The sequence below is a fragment of the Aplysia californica genome, unplaced genomic scaffold (assembly GCF_000002075.1).
Source record: "Aplysia californica isolate F4 #8 unplaced genomic scaffold, AplCal3.0 scaffold00216, whole genome shotgun sequence".
Lineage (NCBI taxonomy): Eukaryota > Metazoa > Mollusca > Gastropoda > Aplysiida > Aplysiidae > Aplysia > Aplysia californica.
The window spans coordinates 879,050-906,807 of NW_004797486.1; the positions used below are offsets into that span (position 1 = coordinate 879,050).

The 27,758-nt window shown below is 39.2% G+C and overlaps 1 protein-coding gene across 2 annotated transcripts in view; it reads left to right on the forward strand.

The window, feature by feature from the left end:
- LOC101854088 overlaps positions 1 to 27,758 on the forward strand; it is a 37,582-nt gene that overhangs the window by 3,531 nt on the left and 6,293 nt on the right. Inside the window, exons 2-15 of one of the 2 annotated variants that reach the window (XM_035970068.1) lie at positions 3,526 to 3,598; positions 6,564 to 6,686; positions 7,427 to 7,517; positions 8,946 to 9,076; positions 11,594 to 11,684; positions 12,557 to 12,684; positions 14,866 to 14,959; positions 15,864 to 15,991; positions 17,117 to 17,234; positions 18,390 to 18,556; positions 19,687 to 19,743; positions 20,723 to 20,797; positions 21,920 to 23,967; positions 27,066 to 27,123. In XM_035970068.1, coding sequence (XP_035825961.1) covers positions 3,566 to 3,598; positions 6,564 to 6,686; positions 7,427 to 7,517; positions 8,946 to 9,076; positions 11,594 to 11,684; positions 12,557 to 12,684; positions 14,866 to 14,959; positions 15,864 to 15,991; positions 17,117 to 17,234; positions 18,390 to 18,556; positions 19,687 to 19,743; positions 20,723 to 20,797; positions 21,920 to 23,967; positions 27,066 to 27,123 — 3,342 coding nt within the window. In that variant the 5' untranslated portion in view covers positions 3,526 to 3,565. Of the gene's footprint in view, positions 1 to 2,360; positions 3,599 to 6,563; positions 6,687 to 7,426; positions 7,518 to 8,945; positions 9,077 to 11,593; positions 11,685 to 12,556; positions 12,685 to 14,865; positions 14,960 to 15,863; positions 15,992 to 17,116; positions 17,235 to 18,389; positions 18,557 to 19,686; positions 19,744 to 20,722; positions 20,798 to 21,919; positions 23,968 to 27,065; positions 27,124 to 27,758 lie in introns of those variants that run through there. The other variant, XM_013083187.2, reaches the window with a different exon arrangement.

The following is a 27,758-nucleotide window of genomic DNA, read 5'->3' on the forward strand; positions in this document are numbered from 1 at the left end:
AAAAGAAAAAATGAGGAGTGAAAACAACCTATGTACCTGTATGAAAAAAAAAAGAATTACTAAAAACTGCTGTCAAGCAGTTAAACAGTGTGAGGTTCTGACTGTTATATATTTAAGTGAAAACAAGTTTTGAAAATACATGTTTTAAAGTAACATGTATGTTATTTAAAAAAGACTTATGACTAGATCAGAAAATTGAAAATATGTCGGCACACACAATATAGAAAAAGACTGGCTTACTGTTTGTCCCTTATGGGACAAAACAAGTGATTTTGAAAAGTATCACCAGAGAAGATGATTTCAGAGAATAGTGCTGTTTTATCAGGACGTCTAGTTGAAGACACATCTCTTGCCACATCTCTCACATCTGGAGTCTTCTTTTTCATCCAGAGCTTGTGTCAGACACTGCTGAGGTCTGGTCATCATTGATGTGAGTGTGTTTGTACTAGCCATGACAAAATGGATACAATTGTCAAGCTGAGCAGTGTCTGACTGAAGCTTTGATGAGATTTCAGACAAGTCTGACAAGATTCCCCCCCCCCCCCGACGAGTGTATCTTAAAAAAACCCCAAAACAATACCCCCCTTCCGGACTCCCATACTTCGCGGTGTTCAGACTTTGAATGAACTTTGGTGACCCCAACTACCAGTGCTCACACGATGCCGTATCTTTGTGATTAAGTTGTGATACGCGCAGGTTCACTGACCTGCCTCGGTGGCGAACCCGACAAGACGCTTGTATAACTTTTCTTTTCTTTTTCTTCCACAAGTGACACCACAAGGTAAATATTGATTTATGTTCATGGTGGCATATTAAAAAAACAAACAAACAAGGGCACAGCAAAAATTGCCGCGGTTGACCCTTTGATTTTAAAGGCATTACGGCAATTTGCAAAGGCACCAAGGCAAATTGCCACGGTGCCGCGGTCTATTTCAAGCCCTGAAGCACTCATATTTCAAATGCATATACACACACACACACGCACGCACGCACACACACACACACACACACACTTATAGCTTCGAACTTGTGACAGTTGAGTAGTCTAGTCTAAGTCTAAATTTTTGCTAGTTTGTATCTGAGCGGTCGAGGATTTCGACCCATGATGAAAATGAAAATACGAGCAAGATTAAACTGAAATGTGATTGTTTGATTGATTCTGCTTATGAAGCTAGTATTTTTGCTTGGCTTGAAACAAATCTGAGTCATGTCGAAATTGGCCCACCCCCTCTCAAAATTGCCACGTTTCTCCCTGTCGAATTTGCACTAGCCACCAAAATCTCACCCCGTCATTAAAAATTTAAGATCATATAAATTTCAATATTTCTAATTCTAGATGGATTGAAATGAAACTAAGGATACCAAAGTTTCGTTCTACCTGATCAATATTTTCAAGCTAGGATAGAGGCGTGTATAGTAATTGATGGGCAAAAGGACGATTAATTTCTTCAAGAGCGAAAAGTACACAGAGCGTAACAGGCCTTTTGCCCTGCTTACTCCGGTTCAACGGAAGCATGAAGTTGTAAATATTCATTATTTTGATCAGTCTGCACTATTTTTTTCCGCCTCATCTACCTTAGACCTGGAGCATAATTTTATGTAATAGTCTCGCAAACACTGTTTCTAAACAAAGATCTGCACTAGTGTATTGACGGAAGTTGGAAGAAGCCTGACTTGAAATTTGAATCACCTTCACTTTGCTTGTACTAACTTTCATTCTTGACCTGATTGCTTACATTCTGTTCAACATAATCGTGATATTGACTGAAACGAAAATTTGAATTATAACAACCTCTTATTAGAAAAAAAATAATGTGGTTTCGCTTTCTGGGAAATGAGATTGGGGGGGGGGGGGGGGGAGGGAACAGAAACAAATTTGACTTTGTAGCATTTTTGTCTTTGTTGACCAAATAACCCGAGGCTACATAACCTTACTTTTTAAATAGAGAGGTATACTGAATAAGTGAACTATAATATTATTCCATACACACACACTGTGATTTAAAAATACTCACTTTATTCTTTGTTTCCTTATATAGCTTGTTCGATGTTGTATTTTGTCAAAAGTTGCATACACACAAGAGCAGGTAGTTGGAGGGGGGTCACCCTGCTTCTTTCTTCTCCCTTTGTTGTTTTTGCAGTTTGTATGACTTGCTTTTTCATTGCACTAAATGACCACTGTTACATCAAAGTGATTTTCTTTGCTCAAACAAGCAAACAAAGAAGAGGCTGCTCACTAAAACAGAGTGTCCACCTTATTATTCTAGGAACAAGAATATAAATCATGTGTTTCCTCAGTAATGTTGAAAAGTTTTGTTTTGTTTCAGAAAAAGTTCTTTTGTTACAATCATTCCTTGTCAAGATGACTCGTTCTTTAAAAAAAGTATCCTTATATCGCAAGAATGTAGACATTGGTACCAACGCAATTGAGTACATTTTTTCCCTATGTCGTAAACAGAAGAGTGAACAGTCATGTCGTATACTATCCTTGATTTTGTGAGTGGTCCATGGCTTGATTTATAACTGATAACAGTAGTGATGTCATGATATAGTGATAACATAATACTGTTTACTTTTGTAGAGACTACGATCTGTTCCATTAGCACTTATAGAATATTACTTAAGATAGACATTTTTAGGGAGACCTATGTTATCCATCTAGCGGGCTCATTATTTGGGTTGGGGTATGAAGCAGTTGCAACGCTTGAATGAGGTAAAACTTGCACTCATACCCCCCAAAATGAGCTTTTTATTTTCTTATATGATAATAAGACTTTGGTAATTCATACTTTTTTACTTGGCCTATTGATAGCCATCCCTTCTAGTCATAGTTATTTAACAGATCTCTCACTGCTAACCCAACCAAATCTGGAACTGGAACTGGTTTTCTAATCTTTTTTAAAGCCCTCTTATGTGTGACAAATATGGGTCAACTTTTAGCTTGATGCTGTACCCCAGCTAACAAGCTTATGTATGTTAGGGATGGGCAGGTAGTGGTACCCAGTACCGGAACTCCTGGTTCTACCGAAGGAGGTGTCAGTACCGGCACCAGGCCCCCAGTGCCAGCTCTGGGAAGGAGCTGTCCCAACGGTTTTTTACCGGGCCATGGGAAGTGTGCAGTGTTTAGGCCTAGGCCTAGCAGCTGTTACGTTAGATGCACAACGCTACGGGTGACCTTGTTACATGACTTCAGATTCAAAATTGAATATCAAAAACCAAGTTTGCTTAAATCTAAATATGGCTTCGAATCAGGTTCCGCGAGAGCCACTTTGCTTATGCAGGCGGCGCAGATCGTGGCGTATGTGAGATGCGAGATGCTCTGTCTATGACGTCACCTCCTAGCCTTCTTTGCACCCAGTGCTGAGAAACTACCGACACTGGGTTTCACCGGTACCGCCCAGCACTAATGTATGTGCCTCTCTTCCTCTGCACCCACCTACCCACCTTTGTTTACTCTTGGAACCTCAAACTGTTACTTTCTAGAATTGTATGTTTACAAAGTGAAGCTTTTTTACTCCTTTACAGGTCTGATGAAAGAGAAAATACTCCACACTGCAGAGTGAAAATGTCTTGGCAGCAAAACAGGGGCCCTGGGAGGGTGAGAGAAAGTTGCTATTTCTTAAATGTTTCGAATTTTATGTTAAATGAGTACATGGTGTTGTGTTATGAAAATCAAGTGCATGATTTAAAGATTGTTTCATTCGCAGTGATAAAGTCAACTGTGTTTGTGTACAACCCCCCCTTCCCTTCCCCCATGGAAGGTTTTATTCCACCTTTGTAAAGAGTATAACTCTGGGTAACCCTGGCACAACTCCGGAAATCCGAGCAATGTGTCCCTTCAGTGGGCTTGTTGATGGATTAGGAGCCTCAGAGTTGAACCAAACCACACCTGCATATATGGAATAAAAATACTCAAGTGACCCTTCTTAAGCTTTCAAAAAATATCTTGGGGTTTGTGGAAGTAGGTGGGGTCGTTGAGTCAAGCAAATCTATAATCACTAAGAAAAGGACTTTAATGGCTGCTTCTATCCACCTTCCTCCTATGGGAGCTTTCAGATCAGATCTTAACCATCTAGAGTGCTGATGCGTAGAAGAGAATTACTGATCAAAGTCTGTCCAAGACAGGAAATGCAGCAAGACAAGCTTTGGGATACATCCTTACTAATGTTCAAAAGCTGTCCTCAGGGGCGCTCCTTGTCAAATGGTTGTCAGAGAAAAAAGTGGTTGGACTTCTGAAACCACGTTCTTCGGCAGTATCTTACGTGTCTGTGCATCACATCAAATTCAACAGCTTGAAGAGTATTGTTTGCAGCCATGAGCACCGGCATCTGTGGTGTAGTAGTTTGACGCCTAGCTGTCACATGCATAAGACCCAAGTTCGATTCCGGAGTGGGGAGAAAAGAGTCTCAAATATCTCTTGTCTTTCTGCTCAGATGTTGTATCCCTCTCAGCACGGGTTGGCCCTGACAGGCAAGGTCAGAAGTGCGCCTCATAATTGATCTAAATTGTCTCAGTGGGGGCGTAAAAAGACCTACATTAAAAAAACAAAACATTTAGCAGCTGTGAGCTAAAAGGCTTCTCAATGAAAGTAATTGTGGTCAACTATGAGGGTGTGGTTGAAGCCTGGTGGATTGCTCTTTTGTAGGGAGAGACCACCCTTGAAATGAATACGATTGTCCTCACTTTCGATTTGTATCGCCCTCCTACCTCTGTTCGGGCTTCATACTTGGTCCTCAACACGGGACCCTGTGTGCTGAACCCTCTTCGCTGCTTCAAGTGTCAGAAGTTCGGCCATAGCCAGTTGCGATGCCAACACTCAACACATAGCTGTGAGTCCTCTTTGTGACAAAACTGGACATCCTGAAATGGAATTGCAAAGCTAGCTCGTGCTGCCCCAATATCCATGGCGAGCTTATAGCTCTGTGCAAGGAGTGCTCAACTTGGCTCCAAGAATGCACCATTCAACGATACAAAGTGTGAAATGGCTGCTCGTTGCAGGAAGCCCACAAAACTGTCTGCGAGTTGTGAACCCAGTCCCTGCCAGTCGTATGCGAAAGCCGTCCAGCCAGTCATGAGGTTGGCCTGTACTTCTACTGTCGACCCCGCAGAGCCCGTGGTCAACAGTTGAAAAACTGCACTCAAGAACAGTCTGGAGGAAAGGAAAGAGGAGCCAAGAGGATGTGGGGGGGAGGGGGGAGGGAGAGAAAGTGGAAATGAAAGCAGATGACATGACTAGAGAACAGGGAAGGAGGTGAAAAGAGAAAATTTTAGAGAAGAAGAGTTTCTTCTTTGTTGTCAGATTTTGAACCCGGGACCTTTTGAATGAGAGGCAAACACCTCTAGACCACGAGAGCCCCCTATTTCACCCTCTTAAACCCTATAATCATCAAGCTTCTCTAAAGGATTCACTCCTTGGTAAACCTGGAAAGCATAATATTGTGTTTGCATGGCTACCTAGTCATGTAGGCATCCAAAGGAATAAGCAGGTCGATCGTGTTGCTAAGGTTGTCCCTCCTGTTGGGATTAACGGAGAACACTCTCCCACATACAGACTTTAAAAACAAGGTCAAAAGCCGCACCAAAACACCTCCAGTCTGTGAGAGGAACAGAAGAGTCAACAAAGTGACAATAAACTCCATCATGTCATTCCTTTGTGTCCCTCTGGAAGAGCCGAAGTTTTTTAAAACGAAATTACGTATTGGACATTCCTGACATATAAAAACCTCCTGCAAGGAGATGAAAAGCCTTTGTGTCGGATGCGATGCCGACTTAACGATCTGAAACATCTTAATAGAGTATCCAAACTTAGAAGAAACCAAGTAAATATTTTTAACGCACTGAAGGGAAGAATTTATTCTCTGTCTTTGATCCCCCCGAAAATTATTGATATTGTAAAGAACATTCATCTTTTCTCAAAGATGTAGATGGTGCTATTTTAAAAAAATGTGAACTACTGCTTTTGAAACGGAATTTTTACGGTGACATTTTTAAATTCAATCATTCGAACTTGGCAAAGTAAATTCAAATTGTGCTGTATCGTGAAAACAACAAGGTTTAGTCCCATGTGCTCATATAATATTATGCCGTTGTAAGCTCTGTAAAACTCTTACCAAACTGATGTTGTGTGTATTAAAAGAAAAATGTTAATGTCATCATTTAGCTGTTGACTTTGGTAGCAGTATCACATATAATTAAAAATGTCTTTCGTTCTATTGGCTTACACCAAGTTTCTCAAAATTTTTCTTGGTCTTTGATACCATATTTATTTGTCAGGGGTTATTTGGTTTAACACAATGTAAATATTTTCCCCCTTTTTTAAAGTGCTTTCAGTTTTTGGTGAAGGCAAGGCCAATCAAACAATAGTTTTGGACTTTACTTTCATTGTTAGTTTTGTGCTGAAAGATTTTTGCCAATTCGTTTTAGATTGTTTTACAGTCTTGTTATTGTAGTCTTTATTGACACAATGAAGAGGAAAAGGATACTAACACTTAACATGTTTATACCTACAGATTGGATTTATATTTATTCCTGATTTTTGTATTTATGGGAATATTTTGAAACAGCAAAGCCTTCCTGTGACAGCCCAGGCCTTAGAAGAACGGATCAACATGTACATAAGTGCAATGGACAAAGCTGCTGCACTGAACAACCTGCAGCAATCCTCACAGCTCCAGCGAGACATACAAGTAAGATGTGTTTAGGAAATCTACTTGTGTGTGCCGACTGTGCACTTTTTGACTCGTTTAGAAGAGGCCTTTTCTCTTTGCATTGACTGTTCTCCTGCTCTCGTCGAAAATATTAATGAGGCTTTTGGCTTGATGTAGTTATGTGGCTGATGAGTTATTATCGTCTTATTGTAAAACAACATGTATAGGGTACCCAAGTTGAAAGTCAATATGTATCCATGAAGCTTGCAGATGGAAAGCAAGGGAAATGTAGCTTCCTACGATGCCTTTCATGAGACAGTGATAGATGAGGATGCCTTTATTAATAGAAGACAAGTGTTTATGCTAGGGAAGTTGTGTTAGAATTCATGTCCGACTGTGCCTATTAGGACACCATGTTATATTACTTAACACTTTGCCGCCTCATCTCGCCGATTGACGATGTTTCCCACCCAGTTTCTTTGGAATTTCCCCGAAATATGACAGTAAAGTGTTAATGGCCTTGCTATTTATAAAGCCTCCTTATGTAAAACAAAAAGCAGGCTGTTTGATGATAGCCCATGAACTGCTGGATCAATAATAACAGCATGTAAATCAGAGCTTCATGAACTTTTTCATTGGCTGATAGAAGTATGCTCTAGCTTTCATGACAGGTATTCAAGACAAAAGAAAATGCTGAAAATGTCTCTTAATTTATTTTTTTGTATTTTTTTGAAATATGAGAAAAAAAGTGACCTAAGTTTTACATTTTTTTCTCTCAGTTGCTAGTGGATCTCATGGAGAGGGTCAGCGCTGGTCAGGCTGTTTGTGAAGCAGAAGTCCCTCCACCCCTTGATATAACACCTCAGAATGGTGAGTGGGTTGTTTTTTTTCTCCCTTCTCTAGGAGATATTGGCTAATGTTTTAAGACATCTTCGTCTTGTTCTTGATGTTGTCATGATTTGTAAGTTAATTTAGACTATAATGATAATATGATAATTGATTGCATTTATATTGTATGGAATCCCACTGGAAAGTAGGCTCTTTATGATTTACAAGTTATTGTTACCTGGAGCAGACAGTTTGACTTTTAGAAATATTTACAGATTTGTAGGAAACATTCAGTTAGGGTGCCATTTTACTAACAGACAAGATAAAACACATTATCTCCTGAGTAAATGGGCTTTTACTGATTTGAAATAAGTTTATGAGAAGCTGAGATGTAAGCATGATAATAAGTTAGTAATTCCCCCTAACCCTGTTCTGAGAAATCTGGGTTTGGAGTTCGAATTGATGTTTAAAAATCATTAAAAAAACAACAAATTTCTAATTGTTTTTCAAGCATATTATTTTAAGAATTTAAATAAGATAGATGTTCAAGTTTTTCATAGTGCACAGGACTCATTTTTTAGAATAGAATAAACCTTTTCACTTTATTGGATATCTCTACTTCAAAGCCAGCGACATCTTACTGATTTTCCTGTGGTGCCTCACACATGACCCTTTGCCAATAGGCCGGGGTTTCTTCAAAAACCTTACAAAATGTGGTGGATGAATAAACTTGGTTAAAAAAGAGAAAGATTATTCTTTTTTATATCGGTTGCCGGGCCAGGTGCTGGTTAAACTACAAGTGAATATGTTGGAATTGCATTTTGTCAAGCGCTGATTTTTATTTTTTCTTATAAGGACTTATCATCAATAGTTATTGTCATATTTCTACTTTTTAGCCAGCAAACCAAATCCTTTCTTAAAATTTTTTTTAGCACTGTTCTTTGTGTATGTTCATCGCTCATGCCTTTTTTCTTTCTCTCTCTTTGTCGTTTATGTCTTTTTTTGTTTTCTCCTTAGTTATTTATTATTGGCACCATGATAGAGTCTTCCTTTAACGAATGACATAACAGTCTTTTTTTCCTGTGCCTATTTGTACCCAATTGATGCCATCTCTTTCATAAGTGTTGCAGAGGAAGATTCCAACAAATCATGTATTTTGTCATATGGTCTTTACTGTGTAAGTCTGCGTCTCTTTTGAATGACAAAGTTGCACACTTTGTGGGTGGTTGGCGGGTGCTCTGGTGTGCTTTGCTCCTTCTTTCCTATGAAACATCTATTTTCCTGATCTCTCCTTGTAACACCTCTAATCTTCGGCACTTATATGACCTAATTGTGTTGCAAGTGCAGTAAAACACTTATTAAAACTAAAAGTTGCACACTTTTGCCGATAGTTTTATGAAGTGTTTTCTGCTTTATTCTACTTACACGGCTCTCCAGTTATTCAGCTACTATAAAACATGATTTTTACAGATATTCTAGCTAACCCACTGGGTGAGCTGTCATCTAGAATGAGTGAATACCACAAGGCCCTCTACTTTGCTGAGGAAGAGCTGTCAGATCAGAGGATCAACAAAATAAAAGACTTTCAGAGAGGATTGCACGTATGATTATTATTTGTGTTACTGTAGAGATATCAGCTCAGTACCTGTAGATGTTAAATGAAAATCAGATGTCTTTGGTGAGTGTGATCATACCAAACACTTGCGATGAATTTTTAAAATCTGAAATGTATTTTATCTTAACTTTAGTTGTTGTTCGTAGCTATCACAAGATGGCCAACGACAAGTAATTTTTTTCATTTGCTTGTGGCATATTCCTTTTCTCTGACCTTACTTGACACAGAAGATTGTCTCATTTGGGGCATGTGTGTTAAATTTTTTTCAGTTTCTTTTTTGATTGATACCTTTGGTTCTTTCCAAACACACACTTTGGTTTCTCGGCACTTATATGACCTTATTGTGTTGCAAGTGCCGTAAAACTCTTTACTAAACTAAACACTTTGGTTTCTCGGCACTTATATGACCTAATTGTGTTGCAAGTGCCGTAAAACTCTTTACTAAACTAAACACTTTGGTTTCTCGTCACTTATATGACCTTATTGTGTTGCAAGTGCCGTAAAACTCTTTACTAAACTAAACACTTTGGTTTCTCGGCACTTATATGACCTAATTGTGTTGCAAGTGCCGTAAAACTCTTTACTAAACTAAACACTTTGGTTTCTCGGCACTTATATGACCTAATTGTGTTGCAAGTGCCGTAAAACTCTTTACTAAACTAAACACTTTGGTTTCTCGGCACTTATATGACCTTATTGTGTTGCAAGTGCCGTAAAACTCTTTACTAAACTAAACACTTTGGTTTCTCGTCACTTATATGACCTTATTGTGTTGCAAGTGCCGTAAAACTCTTTACTAAACTAAACACTTTGGTTTCTCGGCACTTATATGACCTAATTGTGTTGCAAGTGCCGTAAAACTCTTTACTAAACTAAACACTTTGGTTTCTCGTCACTTATATGACCTTATTGTGTTGCAAGTGCCGTAAAACTCTTTACTAAACTAAACACTTTGGTTTCTGCCAAATATTCTGAATGCCAGGAGACTAATAGAGCAGGTTCTGAAGCAGACTGTGTTGTCAGGCAGATTTCAAGGAATGCAACTTAGTTCTTAGCAGTTTGCTTCCCTTTACCTTCTATGTCTATTTTGTGATGAAATATATCCTGCTGGTGACACTGACTCAGGAGGGAAGAAAGAGATTGTTGTTTTTTATTTTTTATATTTTTTAGGGGGGTTGTAAAAAAATGAATATGTGTCACGATGCGGTGGAATTGGGGGCTTGTCAATTTTTGGGCATATAGAGTTATTGATGTCACCTTAATGCCTGTTCATTTGCTTCGCTTATCGCGGACCAAAAAATGCAAAAAATCACGACCCTGACAAACGCAGATGCTGGGTAAGTGTTTTACAGGGCTCGCAACTACGTAAGGTCATATGAGCGTGCGGGACACTCCAAATATTTTCAGTTGGTAGGAAATTTTGCCCGGGTGGTGGCCGAAGCCTACTCTAATCGATTTTGGACCACCTAGGGATCTTTAACTTGCGGATCTTGCACTGGGGACCTCCGAGATTTTTGGCCCTTGTCTGAGAAGGCTAGGTATAGATCTTTCCTACCAGAAGATCAGGGGTATGGCTGAAAGACAGCAGTAAGAAGAAGCCAAGGAGTAGCAGTAGAAAAGCTGCAGAAAGAGTCAGGAGCCAATAGGAGGGGGAAAAGGAGGTGAGGGGGGTGGGAGTAGAAAGTGGAGATGAAAACAGACGACAGAACATTGCTAGAGAGCAGGAAAGAGTGTGCAATAGACTATGATAGAGAAGAAAAATTTTCGTGGCTATCCGGGTTCGAACTGAACCCAGGACCTATTGAATGAGAGGTGAACACCTTAACCTCCAGGCCACGAGAGCACCCCTTGGAACTCTATGGAACAGAACAAATGGTAACATTGCCTAAATGAAGGAAAGAGTGACCAGTGGAGGGGCCAGCTTTTTTATAATAGTCAGTTGCTTTGTCTGCTTATGAAGAACAAGCTATTGAACCATCTGACACTTGACCATGGACCTGCTTGGCAAGGCTCATGTAGTTTGCAAAAGAATGCTCTGTCTAACTGTGTATGTAGTGTGCACATTTCATTGCCCACTAAGCTACATCATCTCCACTTCCTTCACTCCAACCCCTTTTTCTACCAGCTTCCATTTCTTTTATTTAATATGACCCGTTATTTGTTGTGGCATGACATCACTTTGTTACTTATTTACCCCCTCTTATCTCCCCCACACTCCCATTACTGTGTTTTAGGGAACTTCATAACTTTGTAGAGTTTGTACTGGCCATGAAGAGTCACTTTGTATGCACAAAGTAAGGTAAAGCTGAATGCTTAGCGAAGTTTATTGCCCTAAGCTGAAAGTGGGCTCGTGGGCAGATTTTTATTTTTATTAAAGATAGATTACTATTATAGAGAAAAAAAGTTCCATCACATAGTGAAAGCGGGCTCTTAGTTTAGGCACACAAGGTTCTTATGCTGCATGATCTTAGGCAGAGATCAGTGTACTTGTTTACTTTTTCAGTTGATGCACAGTTTACAGAAGAGGGCTCAGGATGGTTTTCCTATCAGAGCAGATGAGATCCCGCCTTCTGTTGTCATTCCCAGTGATGATGGTAGGTACTGGTGATGGGTAGTTTCACTGAAAGTGCCTCCCTCTTCTATTCTGTTAACATATTCCTATTACTTTTTCAGCACCTATAATGTTTTACCATATTTTGCACCTAATTCATGGAATCAGAATAACTGATTGGATGGGCTCAGCTTCAAGTTGTATTTTATTTCCCATTTTTATCCTTAGTCATCACATGAACTCTTTTGTTAAATAAATTGCATACCATACTCATTTTCACAGAAAAAAGATTGTATTTGCAGTTTTCGCTTACTGCCTCTTTTGGCGGCCTCTTTCAAGGCTACTACAAGGAGATGAAGTCGAAAACCCTTCAAAGTGGCTTTGTTTTCCAAAATGATATGCTCTACTGTTCTTTGGAGTGTAAATGGTAAAAGTGCATTCAAAGTCTTGATAAACATTTCCAATGCTAAAAGATGTTGCTGAAGAGCCATATTGCATTCTACTTGACCAAAACTTGCCAAGAGTGTATACATTAGCTGAATTCGACCTCATTTAATTCCTTTTGTGGCAGAAAAATTTTCTCCCTTATTTTTAAATATTTCTGACTCTGTATTTGGAACTTTTGTATGCTGTTGTATCAAGAATATTGGTATCCTTCACATTTAAGAATGATAAAGAGAGGAAGGCTGAAAAGTACTGGTAGGAGGGTCCTAAATTCAGACTTTAAGGAGATAGAATACATCTTGACAGAAGTGGAGACTATAACCTAGGGTAGAAGTAGATAGAAGAGCTCTTAGATTATCCTATTTATCATGATGAAAATTTTAATCAAATTTGAAATAAGTGAAGAGGAGATGCCTACTTCACTATGAGCTGCCTTTTCCCTGTTTAAACATTTTTTTTTTTCATCTGTAGAATTTGACAATGATGCTGTGAACACCTTAAATGGGAGGATCTCTCAGTACAAGGCTGTCTTGGCTTCTGCTCAGAATGGACAAGAAGGTGATCGGAGGAAAGTGCCCAAGATCCTGAGCGGATTACGGGTAAATGCCATTTTTAAACTGAAAAAGAGTTAGATATAATTGATTTTCTGCACTGTAGTATTCTGGGTACTGGTTGTGGAAATGAGGTGAAACAGCCAGTAGAGCTAAAATAGTCCACATGCTTATTTTATTTTTAGAACATAGGCTGTTTTGTGCTCCTGCCAATATCAGCAAACAACCGGCATCTGTGGTGTAGCGGTTAGATGCTTCACATTTGCTCTCCGGAGACCTGAGTTCGATTCAGGCATAGGGGATAATTTTTATCAGGTATGTTCATCTTCCTGGTGGGATCCAACAATCTCTGTCAACTGCGGATCATCTATATGGCATGGAGACTTTTGTACCTAAAACCTTTATTGAAGGAGGTCACCTGATTGCCATCTTTTCCTGCCTTGAAAAAGCGTTTTACTCAACTCAGAAGTACAATATTCTAAAAGACCTTAGTTCCATTGGCTTCCATTGTTATCTCTCTGCCTTGTTGGCAACTTTCTACAAAACTGTTCTTTGAAGGTTTATGTGGGATCTTGTTTCTTTTAGATCCTCACCAGCAGGAGGAAAGTGTTCCCCGGGGAAGCATCCTTTCTCCTCTCCTCTTTGAAATTACAGGCCCTCCAAAACAACATAGACAGCCTGATATATGTTGATGACTTTCTGATATGTTGCTGATTTAAAAATTCTCAAATAAGATCCCTGGAAAAACAGCTGCGCAGCTGTTCAAACTTGAAAAGTGGCCACGTGAAAATAATTTCAAAATGCCTGGCAGTGCGTTTTTGACATGTGTCACGACGCGGTGGAATCAGGTGCTCATCAATTTTTGGGTATTTGGAGTTATTGGGATCATCTTAAAGCTTGTTCATTTGTTGTGCTTCTGATAAAAAAAATATCCATTTATTGTGGATACAAGTTGAGATATGGCGATTGAAGGAGGTGGTGGTCGCCTGGTTTCAGAGGTAAAATTAGTGAAAAAATGGCGGCCAAAGTTTAGTTATTTCCTTATCTTGAGAGTCAGTGGAAACTGAAAATTTAGATTTTTGGTCCTTTTAATCAATGTTTTCCAATAAAATCCACACAGAAATGTGTTTTTTAATGGGCATGAAAGGTGTTGAGCCCAAAAAAAAATTTTGATAAAAATTCCCAAACCTTCAAAAAAATGCCAGTTTCTTCACTTTCATTAATACGACGAGCGCCTAATTTCACCACGCTGACTCACATATATATTTATACTCACTTTTAATATCTTGGAGGTCTTAGACATAGTATGTCAACAATGCTCTCTGTCAACACATAATAGTCTTTATACTGTATTGGCCTGTATTTTATGCCCAATGTTTTTGTTGTTTTTAAAAGCTTAGCCGATTAGGCCAATGTTTGCCACAAATACTGCTTGCAGTGAATGCCAGGAAAATATTGATGCTCAACCCTCTGTTGCTTTATCTATTGTCTTGTCAGATATTGCTGTTGCTGCTGCATCCTACTCTTTCATCTTGAAAATGGTTCACATTGGTTGTGGATACATCTACCTTGCCCCCCCTCCCCCGTGGGCAGTGCTACTGACTGAAGTTGTCTTTAGACCATTCCCAAAGGGTGGATATTAACATGTCCTTATGCACAGTAGAATTGTATATTGGCTGATTTATCAATGTCATGCTCATACTGGGCCGGAACAACATAATGGGAACTGCTGCTTTTTCTTTCCTCATCCTTACTTTTTCCTCTATTTCTTTTGTATGTTTATCACTCTCTTGTGAACTGCTATTTCCGGGGTGCCTTGAAAGTGGAAGCAGACTTTGTGCTGTTGAGGCTAGAGAGGTGGGCAGAGTAAGCGTGATTCCACGTTTGGACTACTCTGTTGACATCTACCCCTTGGAGATCATATGACCTTATGCAGTTGTGAGCGCTGTAAAACCTTACTAAAACTAAAAATATCTGTCTTGGAAACACTGTATATTTTAATAGAAGTTGATTTTTTTGTCTCATTCCATTCCCTAGTCTTACATTACGTCTTTTGGAAGCCTTCTTAATGATGAAGGTATTCTAGTGGTCTGATCCTTCATAGTGTGTTCAGTGACAGTACATTTGGAACTCATGAGTGTTCCTGTATGTCTGTCACTCTTTATAATTTTATGTTTCTATCTTGGGAAAAAGTTAATAAAGTAAATGTGAATGACAAATCTTTTTCAGACTTTGGAATTTTTGATGACAAGAGCTAAAGCAAGAAGACCTGTGTGGAAAAGAGACATTCCTCCAGAATTTGATTACTATGGAGGAGAGGGAGGTAGGTGGTTTTCTTAGTAGCACCTTTTACATGATGAGATAATTTTTCAAAATTTAATTCAAATTTTTAGTTTAAAAAATCACATAATGGCTTAGTATTTTCCACCCACGCAGCGTGCAGGGCGCACAGCCTTTGTCCCCATGTACCAGGATACAGTTAGGCTACATCAGTACTATACCTGTATTTCGGCAAAAATACCCCAATCATTTTGAAATTTTCAGCACATTGAGAAAATTGAATGTGATGATCGTACGTTCTCCAAAAAAGGAAATTAAAATCAGAACTGAAAAAACATGATGATCGTATGTTGACCAAAAAAGGAAATTGGAATCAGAACTGAAAACTTTTCATCTAGCACATACGTTACCCGAATTCTCATCATGGCATCAGTGTAAAGCAGCACTCATGCCAGGTCTACTTGATATTTTTCATTAAAATGTACTCCAATTGTTATAAACAAACTAATTTTCACCCTCAAAGGCACACAAACAATTCAGAAAGGAAATTATAACTTAAACAAGTGTGCATGCCTCAAAGGAGGTCATCCCTACAACATATTTGTTGCTATATCGTGCCGTCGCAGACCGGCGTCCCGTGAGGGAAAGAGATGGCCTCTTACAGTCGCCAATTGACGTTCTGTGGGGGCAAAGTGTTAAGCTAACTGGAATGTGAATATCAAAAGCATGGAAGAATGTGATACTTTATATTTCTGTTTGAACATTATGGGCTCGGATCCAGGTGCTGTCTATTCTTTGTAACTAGAATGACTTTTTACTACATTTTTCTTTTATGTTTTATCCTGCAAAGCACTTACATTTACAATGTATTATCAAAATGGATGAAGGGAATATGTCTTTACGGTGTTGTGTACTGTTCAGTTGTACCTTCTTTTGTTGTTCATCAGCTCAAGATTATGACAAGAGTATCAACAAGGCTAAAATTGTCCTGCAAGTCCGATCTCTCCTGGCAAGATGCTCAAAAGTTCACATAAAGAATAAGGAGAAACATCAGTCTTTTCAAAGTTTACTACAGGCAAGTGTAACTTTTGTGTTGATCATTGAAACACTTTGATATTTTTTAAAGTCTCACTTTTATTTTGGGTGGAAACATCTATATTCATTTTTCTGTGGGACTGCGCTGGTTCTTCTTACAATAAATTGTAACTGTTTGTATGGTAGACAGGGCTGCCTACTTCTACTGATTTTTCTGGTATTTACCAATTTTGGACCTGTTCTACCGCCATATGGATAAAGTAGGTTGCATAAACTTGGCACGAAAGCTGACTGGTGGCCTTCTGAGCGTCTGGTTTAGATAAAAGCGGGGACTGAGTGTGCTCAAACGAAAGATGCTCTGTTATGTGACTGATTGCACAATCCTTTATATATGTCTCTTCAGTCAGGTTTAAGTCATGTTTTGCAATAAAGGGCTGCCCCATCCTGCATTATCCATTGCTGATCTCTTTCCTTGTAACCACAGGACCATCTCAAGGATTGTGCGAACTGATTTCATAACATTCAAATAACAATCTGCAGTGACTATTTGTGTGTCTCCTTCTTTATTGCAAAACGAAAATGACCATATCACTCATTGAGTGCTTAAAGCTACCCACGCTGTTTTTTTTCAACGTGCTTGTCTCTCTCATTCTTATCATGTGGTCTTTCTGTTACTCAATGCACATAATTCCTATAATTAATTTTTCCAGTCATGTAGGAATGAGCCAAATTGCTAAACCAAAGAGACGGTAGTAAATTCTCATTCTGTCTCACGTATCTGGAAAAACTACGCACACGTTTTTCTCTCCAAATCGTTGCCCAGGGTTATTCCTCGGTGCAGAGAAATGTGATATAGCTTCTTTTTCAGGTCATGCTTTAAGATCTGTAAGTCTGGGACTCGATGAAGCCTATTTCACCGTTGAGTGTCTGAACAGACTTCTTTGATTTCCACATTTTCCTCATTTTGCACTGTTTTGATAGGCCTTGGGTAGATTTCATTTCCTTGGTTTATGGATTTGATTGTGAGATTGGTATATATTGCATTATCCTTTGCCTCTTGATCTCAGTTTGTGTACTTTAGAAATGAAATGTTACTTGAAATTTCTAAATAACAATGGGGAAATGATGGTTTTCTTTAATGTTGACTTTTATCCTTTTTTTCCAGAGTCTGAGGGACATGGACAAAGCTCTCACTAGTAATCCATCTCACGGAGAGTTAAAGAAGATTCACTCGAGTCTCATGAAATTGAAAATGGATGTGGATGGTGTGGAGAAATTTTCAGGTACTGGTAGTGATGTTTTATCTTGAAAAGTCAAGATTGTCCTGCGTTTAAGTATTGACGGTTTAGTAAATTCTCAGACTGTGTAAGTATTGCAGTTTTCAGAAATGTTCATTGCCATTTAGATCTTTGATATATATCTATTTGACACCTTTATGTGTGGCTGGCCTGTGAGGACAATAAAGTGTTTGTTTCCTGTATTCACAAGACAGGCATGCCTGTCACTAAGATAGGAAAAGTATGAGTGAGTTCTAACGAATTTCTTCGAAACAAACTAAGAATGTGATAATTTATGTGCATTGAATATCTTTAAAAAAATTATGAATTAGATTTTTGGTGAGTTAAACAATTTTTCTTTTAACGACACACTTAACAAGAGCTACTTTCTGTTTTCCGTAAGCGTTTTACAGCGCTTGCAACTTGCATAAGGTCATATGGGGGCGTGGAACACAATTTACATTTTCAGTTGGTAGGAAATTTTGAATTTTGCCGCGGTGGCGGGACTCTTATCGATTTAGGACCACCAAGGGATCTTTAGCGAGCGCAACTTTCACACAGTACCTCCGAGATATTTCGCCGTTATCCGAGAAGGCAAGGTGTGTAGATCTTACCTACCATAAGATCAGGGGTGTGGCTGAAAGACAGTAGTAAGAAGGAGCCAAGGAGTAGCACTAGAAAGGCTGCAGAAAGAGTCAGGAGCCCGGAGGAGGGGGTAAAGGAGGTGAAGGAGTGAGGGCAGAAAGTGGAGATGAAAGCAGATGACAGAACATTGCTAAAGAGCAGGAAAGGATGTGAAAGGAAAAATTTGAGAGAAGAGAATTTTTTGTCGCTATCCGGATTCGAACCCGAGACATTTAAATGTGAGGCAAACACCTCAACCTCTAGACCACGAGAGCCCCCTGAATGCTACTGAGTGACGAGGTGTTAATATAAGATACTGCATGAAGTGGTTTTAAAATGTGATCCATTCTTGTATAAAGTCGCTGCTGTTTTCGTTCAAATATACCATCAATGCAAGCCTCATTTTGAAATACTTTTCGAACCATCTAGACTATTGGGTGTTTTTTTTGGTTATAATAAACATAATCTGTCTTATGGGTCTTGCATTTGAAGTCACTGTGTTTGTAGATACTTTATCATTGTATGTTGTCTACCCAGAAACTGAAGATGCTTTGGCTGAACAGTTGCAGGAGGAGAAATCGAAAAAACGAGTTGAAGATTTGGCATTGATTGATGCAAGAATAGGTGAATACAAAACAGCAGCTTTGAATGCAAAGAGGGATAATCAAGTTGAGCATGCCATAAAGCATTTCAAAGTATTGAAAGTGAGTATTGGTTTGTGAAGATTTGTCTGTGTATTTGATGAATATGTGATGTATTTTTCATGGAGGAAAGATGGAGGGAGAGACAAAATTATGTTGTACTTTTATGAACATGTGTTTGTTTGGGGATGCTAATACTAGATGATCGAAGAGAGTCTGAATATTGAGTCACATGGCTGCAAAGTTGCATCTTTGTTTGCACTCTGTTGATACCTCATTTTACAATAAAGTTCTCTATATAATCCTTTTCTTCCCAAGTGAATTCACCAGGAGATTTTCCCCACACCAAGTAAATTTTTGAACTTTCAAGCTTAAGGATGTATGCAGAGGTATACCAATGAAAAGTGACACCTACCTAATGATTATCTGTGATATTCCTCTCAGTCTGTCTACAGGTATAAGTTTCTTCTCTCTGAATCCTTTCCATTGTTTGTCTACAGAGACCTTGTGCATGACCATGCATTTTTTGTACCACACCCGGCCCTCTCACAGGTGTAGATTTATCTCCTGTATAGAATGTCTTTGTAGGGGTGCTTCCCTGAGGAAACATGGTCTTCCATTCCTATTATTATCATCTACAACACAATTTATTTCCATCACATAAATGGTATCAAAATCAACACCACTTTCAATAGTCTCTTCACTATCCTGATCCATAATAAATTCATCATTCAACACCTCAGCTTTGTAGGATCACTTTGCCATCATTCATACTGTTCAAACTGTCTTACGTTCAAATGAATACTGAAACAGTTTTACAAAAGAATCAGATTTTCCTAGAGCACCCTCCCCCCCCCTCCCACACACACTCCTATTTCTGTGAAGCTTTTGTGATAAAAAGTAACAGTTACTTTTTAGAGGTATCACGTCAAATGGGAAATCCTCATGTGCAGGCAGCTGAGGATGACTAGTAAGCATGAGAATCCCCATGTGTGGGCATGAAATGTGTTTGAAAAGTTTTCAGTAGGCAATGACATCATAACTTACTTCTTGGTATTATTTATTTGTTTTTAATTGTACTTTCATGATAAAAATATGTTCTCAAAGTTGATGTTGGGAACAACCCCCCCAAAAAATTGAAATGCACTAAATGGTCTTAAGATGATTAAAAATGTTTAATTTGCAATTTTCAGGGTCTGCAGTCTTTAAAGGAGCAGCTAGGAAGAGAAATTGATGTTGATATGACACTTGTGAGTATTCGGACCTTGTGATGTATGGCAACTGCATGAAGCATAATTTTATGAGTTAAAATAAGTATTACTTAATGTGCACAGTGGAACTCGGATTTAACGAACTCTGATACAATGAAATCTTGGATGCAACAAAAGGAGTTGGATGGATTCCCCATTTTTTAGATGAATAAAAATCAATAAAAAATAACTCAGATTTAATGAACACATAAATGAGCAAGCTTGGATTCAACGAAGTTGCTTGCAGGTTGAACAGCCCCTGCTGATGTGGCTTCGCTAGTTTTTCTCCCGCAACGAACATGATCATTTCCTGGAAACCATCCATGGCCCCTGCATCGTGAACCATTATCACTTAGCCTATTGTTTATATCTTATGCAACCAATCAGCGGCCTTCTTTCCATGTGACTGTGTGTGCATGTGTTTGGGGCGGAGGAGGCACAAGCGTTCCGGAAGTGGAATGTCAGTAGAGATTTGTTTCCTTTGGCTACTAATGAATTATATTACAATGATAAGCACGTCCTGACATAGATCTAATTAATGAACTGTGTGCGGGACTGTGGAATCAAATGTTGCTGTATGCTAGGCTCTACACAGCAGCATAACGTTTTCAATAAACAATATGTTATAGATGACAGATGATACAGGCTTGCATTTGAATGAAATGACCCTTTTGCATAGTGTATGCTTGGTAGAGTTCAGTGTAATTTCTAGGAATTTTCCAGCATTTCTTCGGTATGGGATCATACAAACGAAAATGCCTCTCATTTGAAACCAAACTACTTTTGATTGCTTGTAATTATCTACACAAGAACCTCATGTTTGCTGTAAGGTACGCTCGGATTTAATTAAATTGAAGGTCAGGCCTGACGACTTAGTTGAATCAGAGTTCCACTGAATCTAGTTGTCTAGCGATGCCTTATACTTGAACATAAACTTTAACATAAATTAAGAAATATTCTTACAATTTTTTTTGCTCAGGTGCCACCACCTCCTCCTGTGTTCACCCCAGTGAATGAGTCTCAGCCTCCGCTACCCTCAGCTAGAGATGGCCCGGTGAGAAATTATGCTCTTAATGCTTTCAATGCTCCTCCTGGGTTTTGTGGGGATGTCTGTTGACCTTTGTGTAGATCTCACCCTTGCTATAGATTGTTTCCACGCAGTTTAGCACTTGAGGAATCCTTGGGAAAATTGAGTAAGCTCTCAAATTGGAAGCTGGCTGAAAAATATCATTTGATCTGAGAAAGAAATGCGAATTTGTCTATGTCCTGCTTCAGTGATAATGAATATGGAGGATTGGGTGGGGGAAGATGAAGGAGTTAATGAATGTTGCTGTCTACACTCTACATAATACATACCTGTACAGAACATCTAAATGTTGGGGATATGGGGTGGTCACTTTATGGTTTTTTATTGATTCAGGTTTCTTTCCTTTCACTTAATCAATGAGACTGACTTGGCTTCAAGCAGTAGTGAAAAGTTCACACCTCTCAAGTGCTATCCTTGCCTCTCTGATAGTGGCATGTGTCGGTCTTACTTATCCACTGCCATGAGTTCTTGCATCACTGTTAGAAAAACAGATATGATTGAAGATTTCCTTTATTTCCACCCTTAACCCCACCCATCGATGTAATAAGTACAATCAACCAATGCCACCACTCCCCTGCATGTAACAATGATTCAAAGAAATTTTTGTCTTGGTTGGCTGAAGATTAGGGTGGCAGGCAATGGTCAAATTAATTTCATATTCTGGCTACTGATGGAATTTCTTTGCTGGAGTGTTACTTGAGCTATTTCACAGGCGATGGTGAGATTTCACACCCACCTCATGTTGACCAACTACATTGCTCACTTGGATTAGGGCAAGGTCTATCCCCACACAGCATCCCTTCCCTCTTTCCTCTCCGGGAGGCAAGGCATAAAGGCTTAAGCCGATAAAATCGAAGTTGGGAGTAATACTTTAAATTAGGACTCTGAGAGCAAAGAGTTTTTCATCTCAGATAGGTTGAAACCCTTCAGGGAATTTTTCTTTCTGTTTTTATTTTGAGCAGGATTCTGATTTTAAGAAGTAATTAAAGAAGAATTTATCAATGGGGGAAATGGGGAGATTCTGTTATGACAGATTTCTGTCTTGGACAGGTTTTCATTAAGACAGGTTCGACTGTACTTGCTTTTCAGGCTGGTTCCAGTGTGAATGGTGCTGCAGCGGATCTGTCTCCTGTCCTCCTTAAACCTCCCTTGGAGACGGCAGAAGACAGACTGGCCAAGCAGTTATCCTCATACCTCGATGAAGGAAATACAATGAACGTTGCAAGTGTCACGAATAAGAACTCAGAAAGTGGTGCTGTCAGTCAGCCTGAGTCTGTTTCTCTGAAGGCAGAGAATCCACCTGTAGAGGCCAATGAAAATTCGGATATTTCAGGTAATTCTAAAAATAGCAGTAGCAGAAGCCTGAGTTTGGATGAGATTGGCTCATTGCCGTGTGGTGAAGGTGGAGTGGAGCCACGTAGAAATGATGATGTGCTGCCACAGGAGGAGAGCTCTGAGACATCCCCTGGGGCAGAGTTCAAAGTTGATGGGGCATTAAGAGATATTAAGCCACAGTTGGAAGAGCCTTCTCAGAATCCAGATAATGCTTTGTCATTCTCAGCAGCTAATGAAATTTCTTCATCCCCTGTGACAGAGTCATCTTTTAATGAAAATGTACAGGAGTTTGATGAGAAAAATACAAAAGGTGGAGATGGTTGGGGGGAAGGTGACGTCACGTCTGGAAGAACGCAAATGTCCGGTATAGCAGAGACGACTTCTGCAGTGGAGGAGGAGGCCCCAAGCCCTCCAAGAACTTCTGAAATCTACAACAGGAAAACTTTGGACAGTGTTGGTTTTCTTTCATGTCAAAATGTGCCTCAAGTTACATATAATCAAGAGAGCTTAATTGAAAGCTCTGCTTTAGTGCCTTCTGCTCAGATTTTCCCACCCGGTGTAAGAGAGACAATCAGTGAGGAAGTTAATAATGTTTCTAAAGAAATACCAAGCTCACCAACACAGTCTGTAGAGCCATCGATTGATAATGCAGAAACTGTTTCGAATGATGTGGGAGGATTTCACAGTAGTTCTGGAGACCGGAAAATTGATGTAGAAGAGTGTGCAGTGGAGGGGCTTTTGTTGCCAGAGGAAGCAGGCACTCAAAGCTTGAAGGAAAAAAGTGCAAGCCATTTAGTTATAAGTGATGCCCACCCACACTCGTCTCTTTCTTCCATTGATGGTCAAGTCACATCTACTGCACCTACTTCCCTTTCTGCTACGCAAGTGAATGAGGGCGAGGTTGCCAGACCAGTACTTGACAGCTCTTCAAATCTACCAGACGTGACAGGAGGAGCGAATAGTTTAGAAGCCAACCTTAATGTAAAGAACACTGTGCAGATACAGGACAACACAACAGAAATTCATTCAGATTCTGGGGTGTCAGCCACTTCAGCAGAATCACTGTCAAATCCAACAGAGCTGAAAGACACATCTCCTGTGACACCTCAAGAGCTGCTTGTTGGTTCAATGAGTTCTGAGACTGTGTTGAAATCAGACCCATTTAAGAATGAGAAATCAACTGGTGACTCTATCTCTGCTAATGATGATTTAGAATTCCAGGATTTAATGGAGTCCATGTCGATGCCGAACATATCGGCTCAGGCGATACCACCTGTTTCCAGCGGTGGCTTAGATTCACTCTCAGTAAATGATGCTTCTTCGTCATCCGATACACATTCCTTGCCGGCTATACCTGGTTCACCAACATCTTGTGATAGAGAAAAATTGAGATCAGTCCAGAAATCTGTCCCTCCTTCCAATTTTTCTCTAAGTAATCAAAATAATGAAATGGAGCACCAGGGATTGATGTTAAAAAATAACGTTTGTGTTTCTGACCAAGTGAATTTTGGGTCAAATCCTGCAACCATCAGCTCCCTGCCTCCTGTGTTATTGGTATCAAAAGAATTCTCCTCAGAGCCGCAGAACATTCCCACCTTTGAGAATGTGACCCAGCCACGTGGCCCTGATCTGTCGCTCCCGTTCTCCAGTGGTCACGCACCACCCATTCACAGTAGTCCAGGCAGTGGGAGTCCTGTGGTGAGACGATCTCCCATCAAACAATGTCCTTCAATGACGCAAAATGGACAAGGTTTTGACTTGAGGGACATTAAGATGATGGATCCAAATGCTGGAAATACAGAGTAAGTGCTGATTTTGGTTAAGTGTCTACTGTCAGTCACTACACCTGACCAATTGTCTTGTGTCTGTCAGACCAACAGTCTTTGTTGCCTTTCTGCTTTTAGCATGTTTTCTTCATGTCAATCTTTGTATTTTTTATTTTTTTTCTGCTTTTAGCATGTTTTCTTCATGTCAATCTTTGTATTTTTTTTTTTTCTGCTTTTAGCATGTTTTCTTCATGTCAATCTTTGTATTTTTTTATTTTTTCTGCTTTTAGCATGTTTTCTTCATGTCAATCTTTGTATTTTTTTTATTTTTTTTTATCTATCTCCTTTTTAGGCATTCTTAGTTGTTGTCCTGCAGGAGACTGGAGTTGGCACTGTTGGCTTCTCTTTCTTTACTTTTCCGTTATTGTTTCTGTCTGCTGGTCTTGCTTTTTTCCAGCACTAATTGCAATGACAGTTATTGACTAATTGACGACAGTTTTGTTTTCAATTCTGTGGAATATATATATTTACTAAATAAAGATGATAAGTGGGTAGTTGGCGGGTGCTCTGGTGTGGTTTGCTCCTTCTTTCCTATCAAACATCTATCGTCCTTATCCCCCCCCCTCCTTCTTTTTTATGTTTGTTACTCTCTTGTAACACCTCTAATCTTCTGGTGCTCATATGACCTTATGCAGTTACGAGCGCCGTAAAATCTCTACTAGAAAAAAAAAAAAGATGATAATTTAAAAAACCCATTCTATTACAATAATAAATTTGATCCCCTTTGGAAATTTGTTTTACAAAGGCATACACAAACACACAAATACGTTCTTTCAAAGATGCATGAATAATTCTCAGTATCACATATATTGACAGTCCACCCATCATTTCTGGTCGCCACTCTACAGCACCGTTTTAGAAATAAGAGTTAACGTATGTTCCCCAAGGACATACCCCAGAGACTGCCTTTGTGAATGCTATGTCACCGACACAAACTTGCCCTGTTTGTGCAGCTTTGAATCAAAACAGAAAAGTGGACGCTCATATTTTAAAAAAGTGAATTTGGAAAGCTGGGGTTCTGATTTGGAGTATTCTTAATTCTATACTGATATACAGCAATGGAAACTTTCAATTCTATAGATTTTTTAATGCTCAAAATCATGAAAATCCAGCTTTGTCATGCTCTTACAAATATTGGCTGCTGCCTTTGTATAGATTCTGAGCTCTGAAGAGTCTGTGGTTTCTTCTTAAAAGTGACACAAAGGTTGGCGTCGCCAGAATTGTTTATATATACATTCTTTTTTATTTTTTGGTATGTATATTTGTAAAGTCTAAAAATTACACATCTTGTGTGTGGGTGGTTGACAGGTGCTCTGGTGTGGTTTGCTCCTTCTTTCCTATCAAACATCTATCATCCTTATCTCTACTCCTTCTTTTTTGTGTTTGTTTCTCTCTTGTAACACCTCTAATCTTCGGCACTTATATGACCTTAGTGTGTTGCAAGTGCCGTAAAACTCTTACTAAAACAAAACATCTTGTGTCTGTGTTTGGTGGGCCCTGTGTCTTCTTCAATTATTTTCAGTGTTTTTGTTGTCCCAATCTGTTCCAAATAGAAGTTGACTGGTCATACTGACTAACCACCAGCTACCTCTCAACTGCTTGCCACATGCTTTTTTCAATTTCTTACGAGAAATAATGAGAAAGATTTTCTGCTACTGTGGCTCATCCATATCCCTAGTACGTCGAAACACTTAATCATTTTTCTGAGACGCTGGTTAAGCTTACAAGTTGAATTCAACACATTAAACTTTAATAATTAGTTGTTGAAACAATCAAGACTTACCTGTAAGTTGATGATTGTATGTTTCTGATTTTGACGATATGTCATCGGGAATGGAGTGGCAATATATGGGATGTGCGCTAACCGATCCAGTCACTCTTCAGCCAGTCACAGTAGATATGAGCATGCAAATAGTGTTATAGTACAACTGTGGCATGCACAATATAATATGATATTGTTATATAGCAATATAAATGAACTAAGCTTTGTATGTCATACATATTGGGAGCGATTAAGGGAGGGCATATTACCACTCCATTCTTGACTACAGATTCTCAAAATCAGAAACAATCATCAACTTATAGGTAAGTCTCGATTATTTCTATAATTTTAACTCAACTGCTGGTCAGGCCCTCTGTAGTAATATGGGATTTCAAAGCCTGACTCCCTTGATAATCATTGTCAGGAGGGCAGAACAGGTCCTCTATTATCTTGCCATCTGATAACAGATTTCCAGTCTCCTCAAGGTTTGAATGAAATGCTTAGGTGGTCTCAGTCACATTTCTTGTCCATTTCTCGCTGCTTTTGTGTTAGCGCTTCTTTTTGCGCTTTGGAATGGGGGACTCACAAGAAATAGAAACAGACTTTTTCCTTTTCCTTTTATTTTTGCACCCATTGACCTCAGCAATTATTCAGTCGCCTCCATATTTCTTTTAAGGACATCTTTCATAAAAATCATTGTCTTGCTGAACAAAGGAGGGAAATTTCATATTTTTGTTCACTGCGTCGGCTTGTGGAAGGTTCAGTAACAATCTTTGCTTCCGCAAAAATCTCATCCCCATCCAAATAGGGATCGTGTACAGACACAATGTGTTCTATTTCCATCATGATTTGTGATTGGAATCGAAACCGATAAAATAAAGGTTTAGAAGTTTTGGAAACTCTTCTTGAGCAACTTTGTGGCAATGTTTTATGTTCACTACATGTGTATTATTTCATGTGCTGAAAAAACATTTTTTCGTGGTAAATGTGTATACTTATGGCATGACTTCTGCTGAGTCAGTTTATTTCTCTTGAACTCAAGTTGAGAAGTTGAAGAGCTGCAGAGGTGATGGGAATCTTCTCAGCGCTGGGTTTCATAAAATCCCTTGTCTGAGTTCGTAATAGGCTGCCATCTGAGTTGCATAGCTAAGTGCATTTGGGATACTGATCCACCTGCTTTCGTTATAACTGAAATTCCGGTACTTTTGGTTCTATTGGTATTTAGAGACTAGCATGTAGTAACCCATACAGTAATTCAACAAATAACAAATTATCCAATGGGGACTTTGCAAAATGTTTTTGTTTGTTACAGGGTGACTCTCAGATGTCTGGAAAACCTCAAGTATGATTTTCTCTTGGCAGAGACAAAGGCAAGTAAAGTATAGTTTTGAATGGAAAGAAAAAAAGCATTGCTCTTTAGAAAAATGATACATTGTCGTAGTTTAAAGAACAAGTCAAGTGAGGTTTTTTTTGGTGGGTTTTTTTAGCTTGTCTCTTAATAATGAAATCTATACTCGAACCTGGGGTCTCTTGTGGTTTAGAGGTTTGGTGTTAGCCTCTCATTCAATAGGTCTCGGGATCCAGACTTGACAGTGACTGAAAATTTTCTTCTCTAAAATATTTTCTCTTTTCACCTTACTTGCTCTCTAATTATATGCTGTCATCTGCTTTTGTCCTCACATTCTGCCTCCTTCATTCCCCTTCCCCCCTTGTTCCTTCCTCTGAGCTCTGGACTCTTTCTGCTGCCTTTCTGCTGCTGCTCCTTGGCTTCTTATTTCATGCTTTCTTTTAGTCACACCCCTGATTTTAGGGTTGGTAAAATCTAACACCTAGCCTTCTCGGATAAGGACGAAAAAATCTCAGAGGTCTCATGCGCAAGCGGCACACCTTAACTCTTTATCGCCGAGGGGGGGTAAACCCACTACGCCGGGGTCCTTTTTTGGTGCTAAGTCTAAAACGTCATTAAATGGGTCTTTAAATCGGAACTAGCAAACTTATTTTGAAA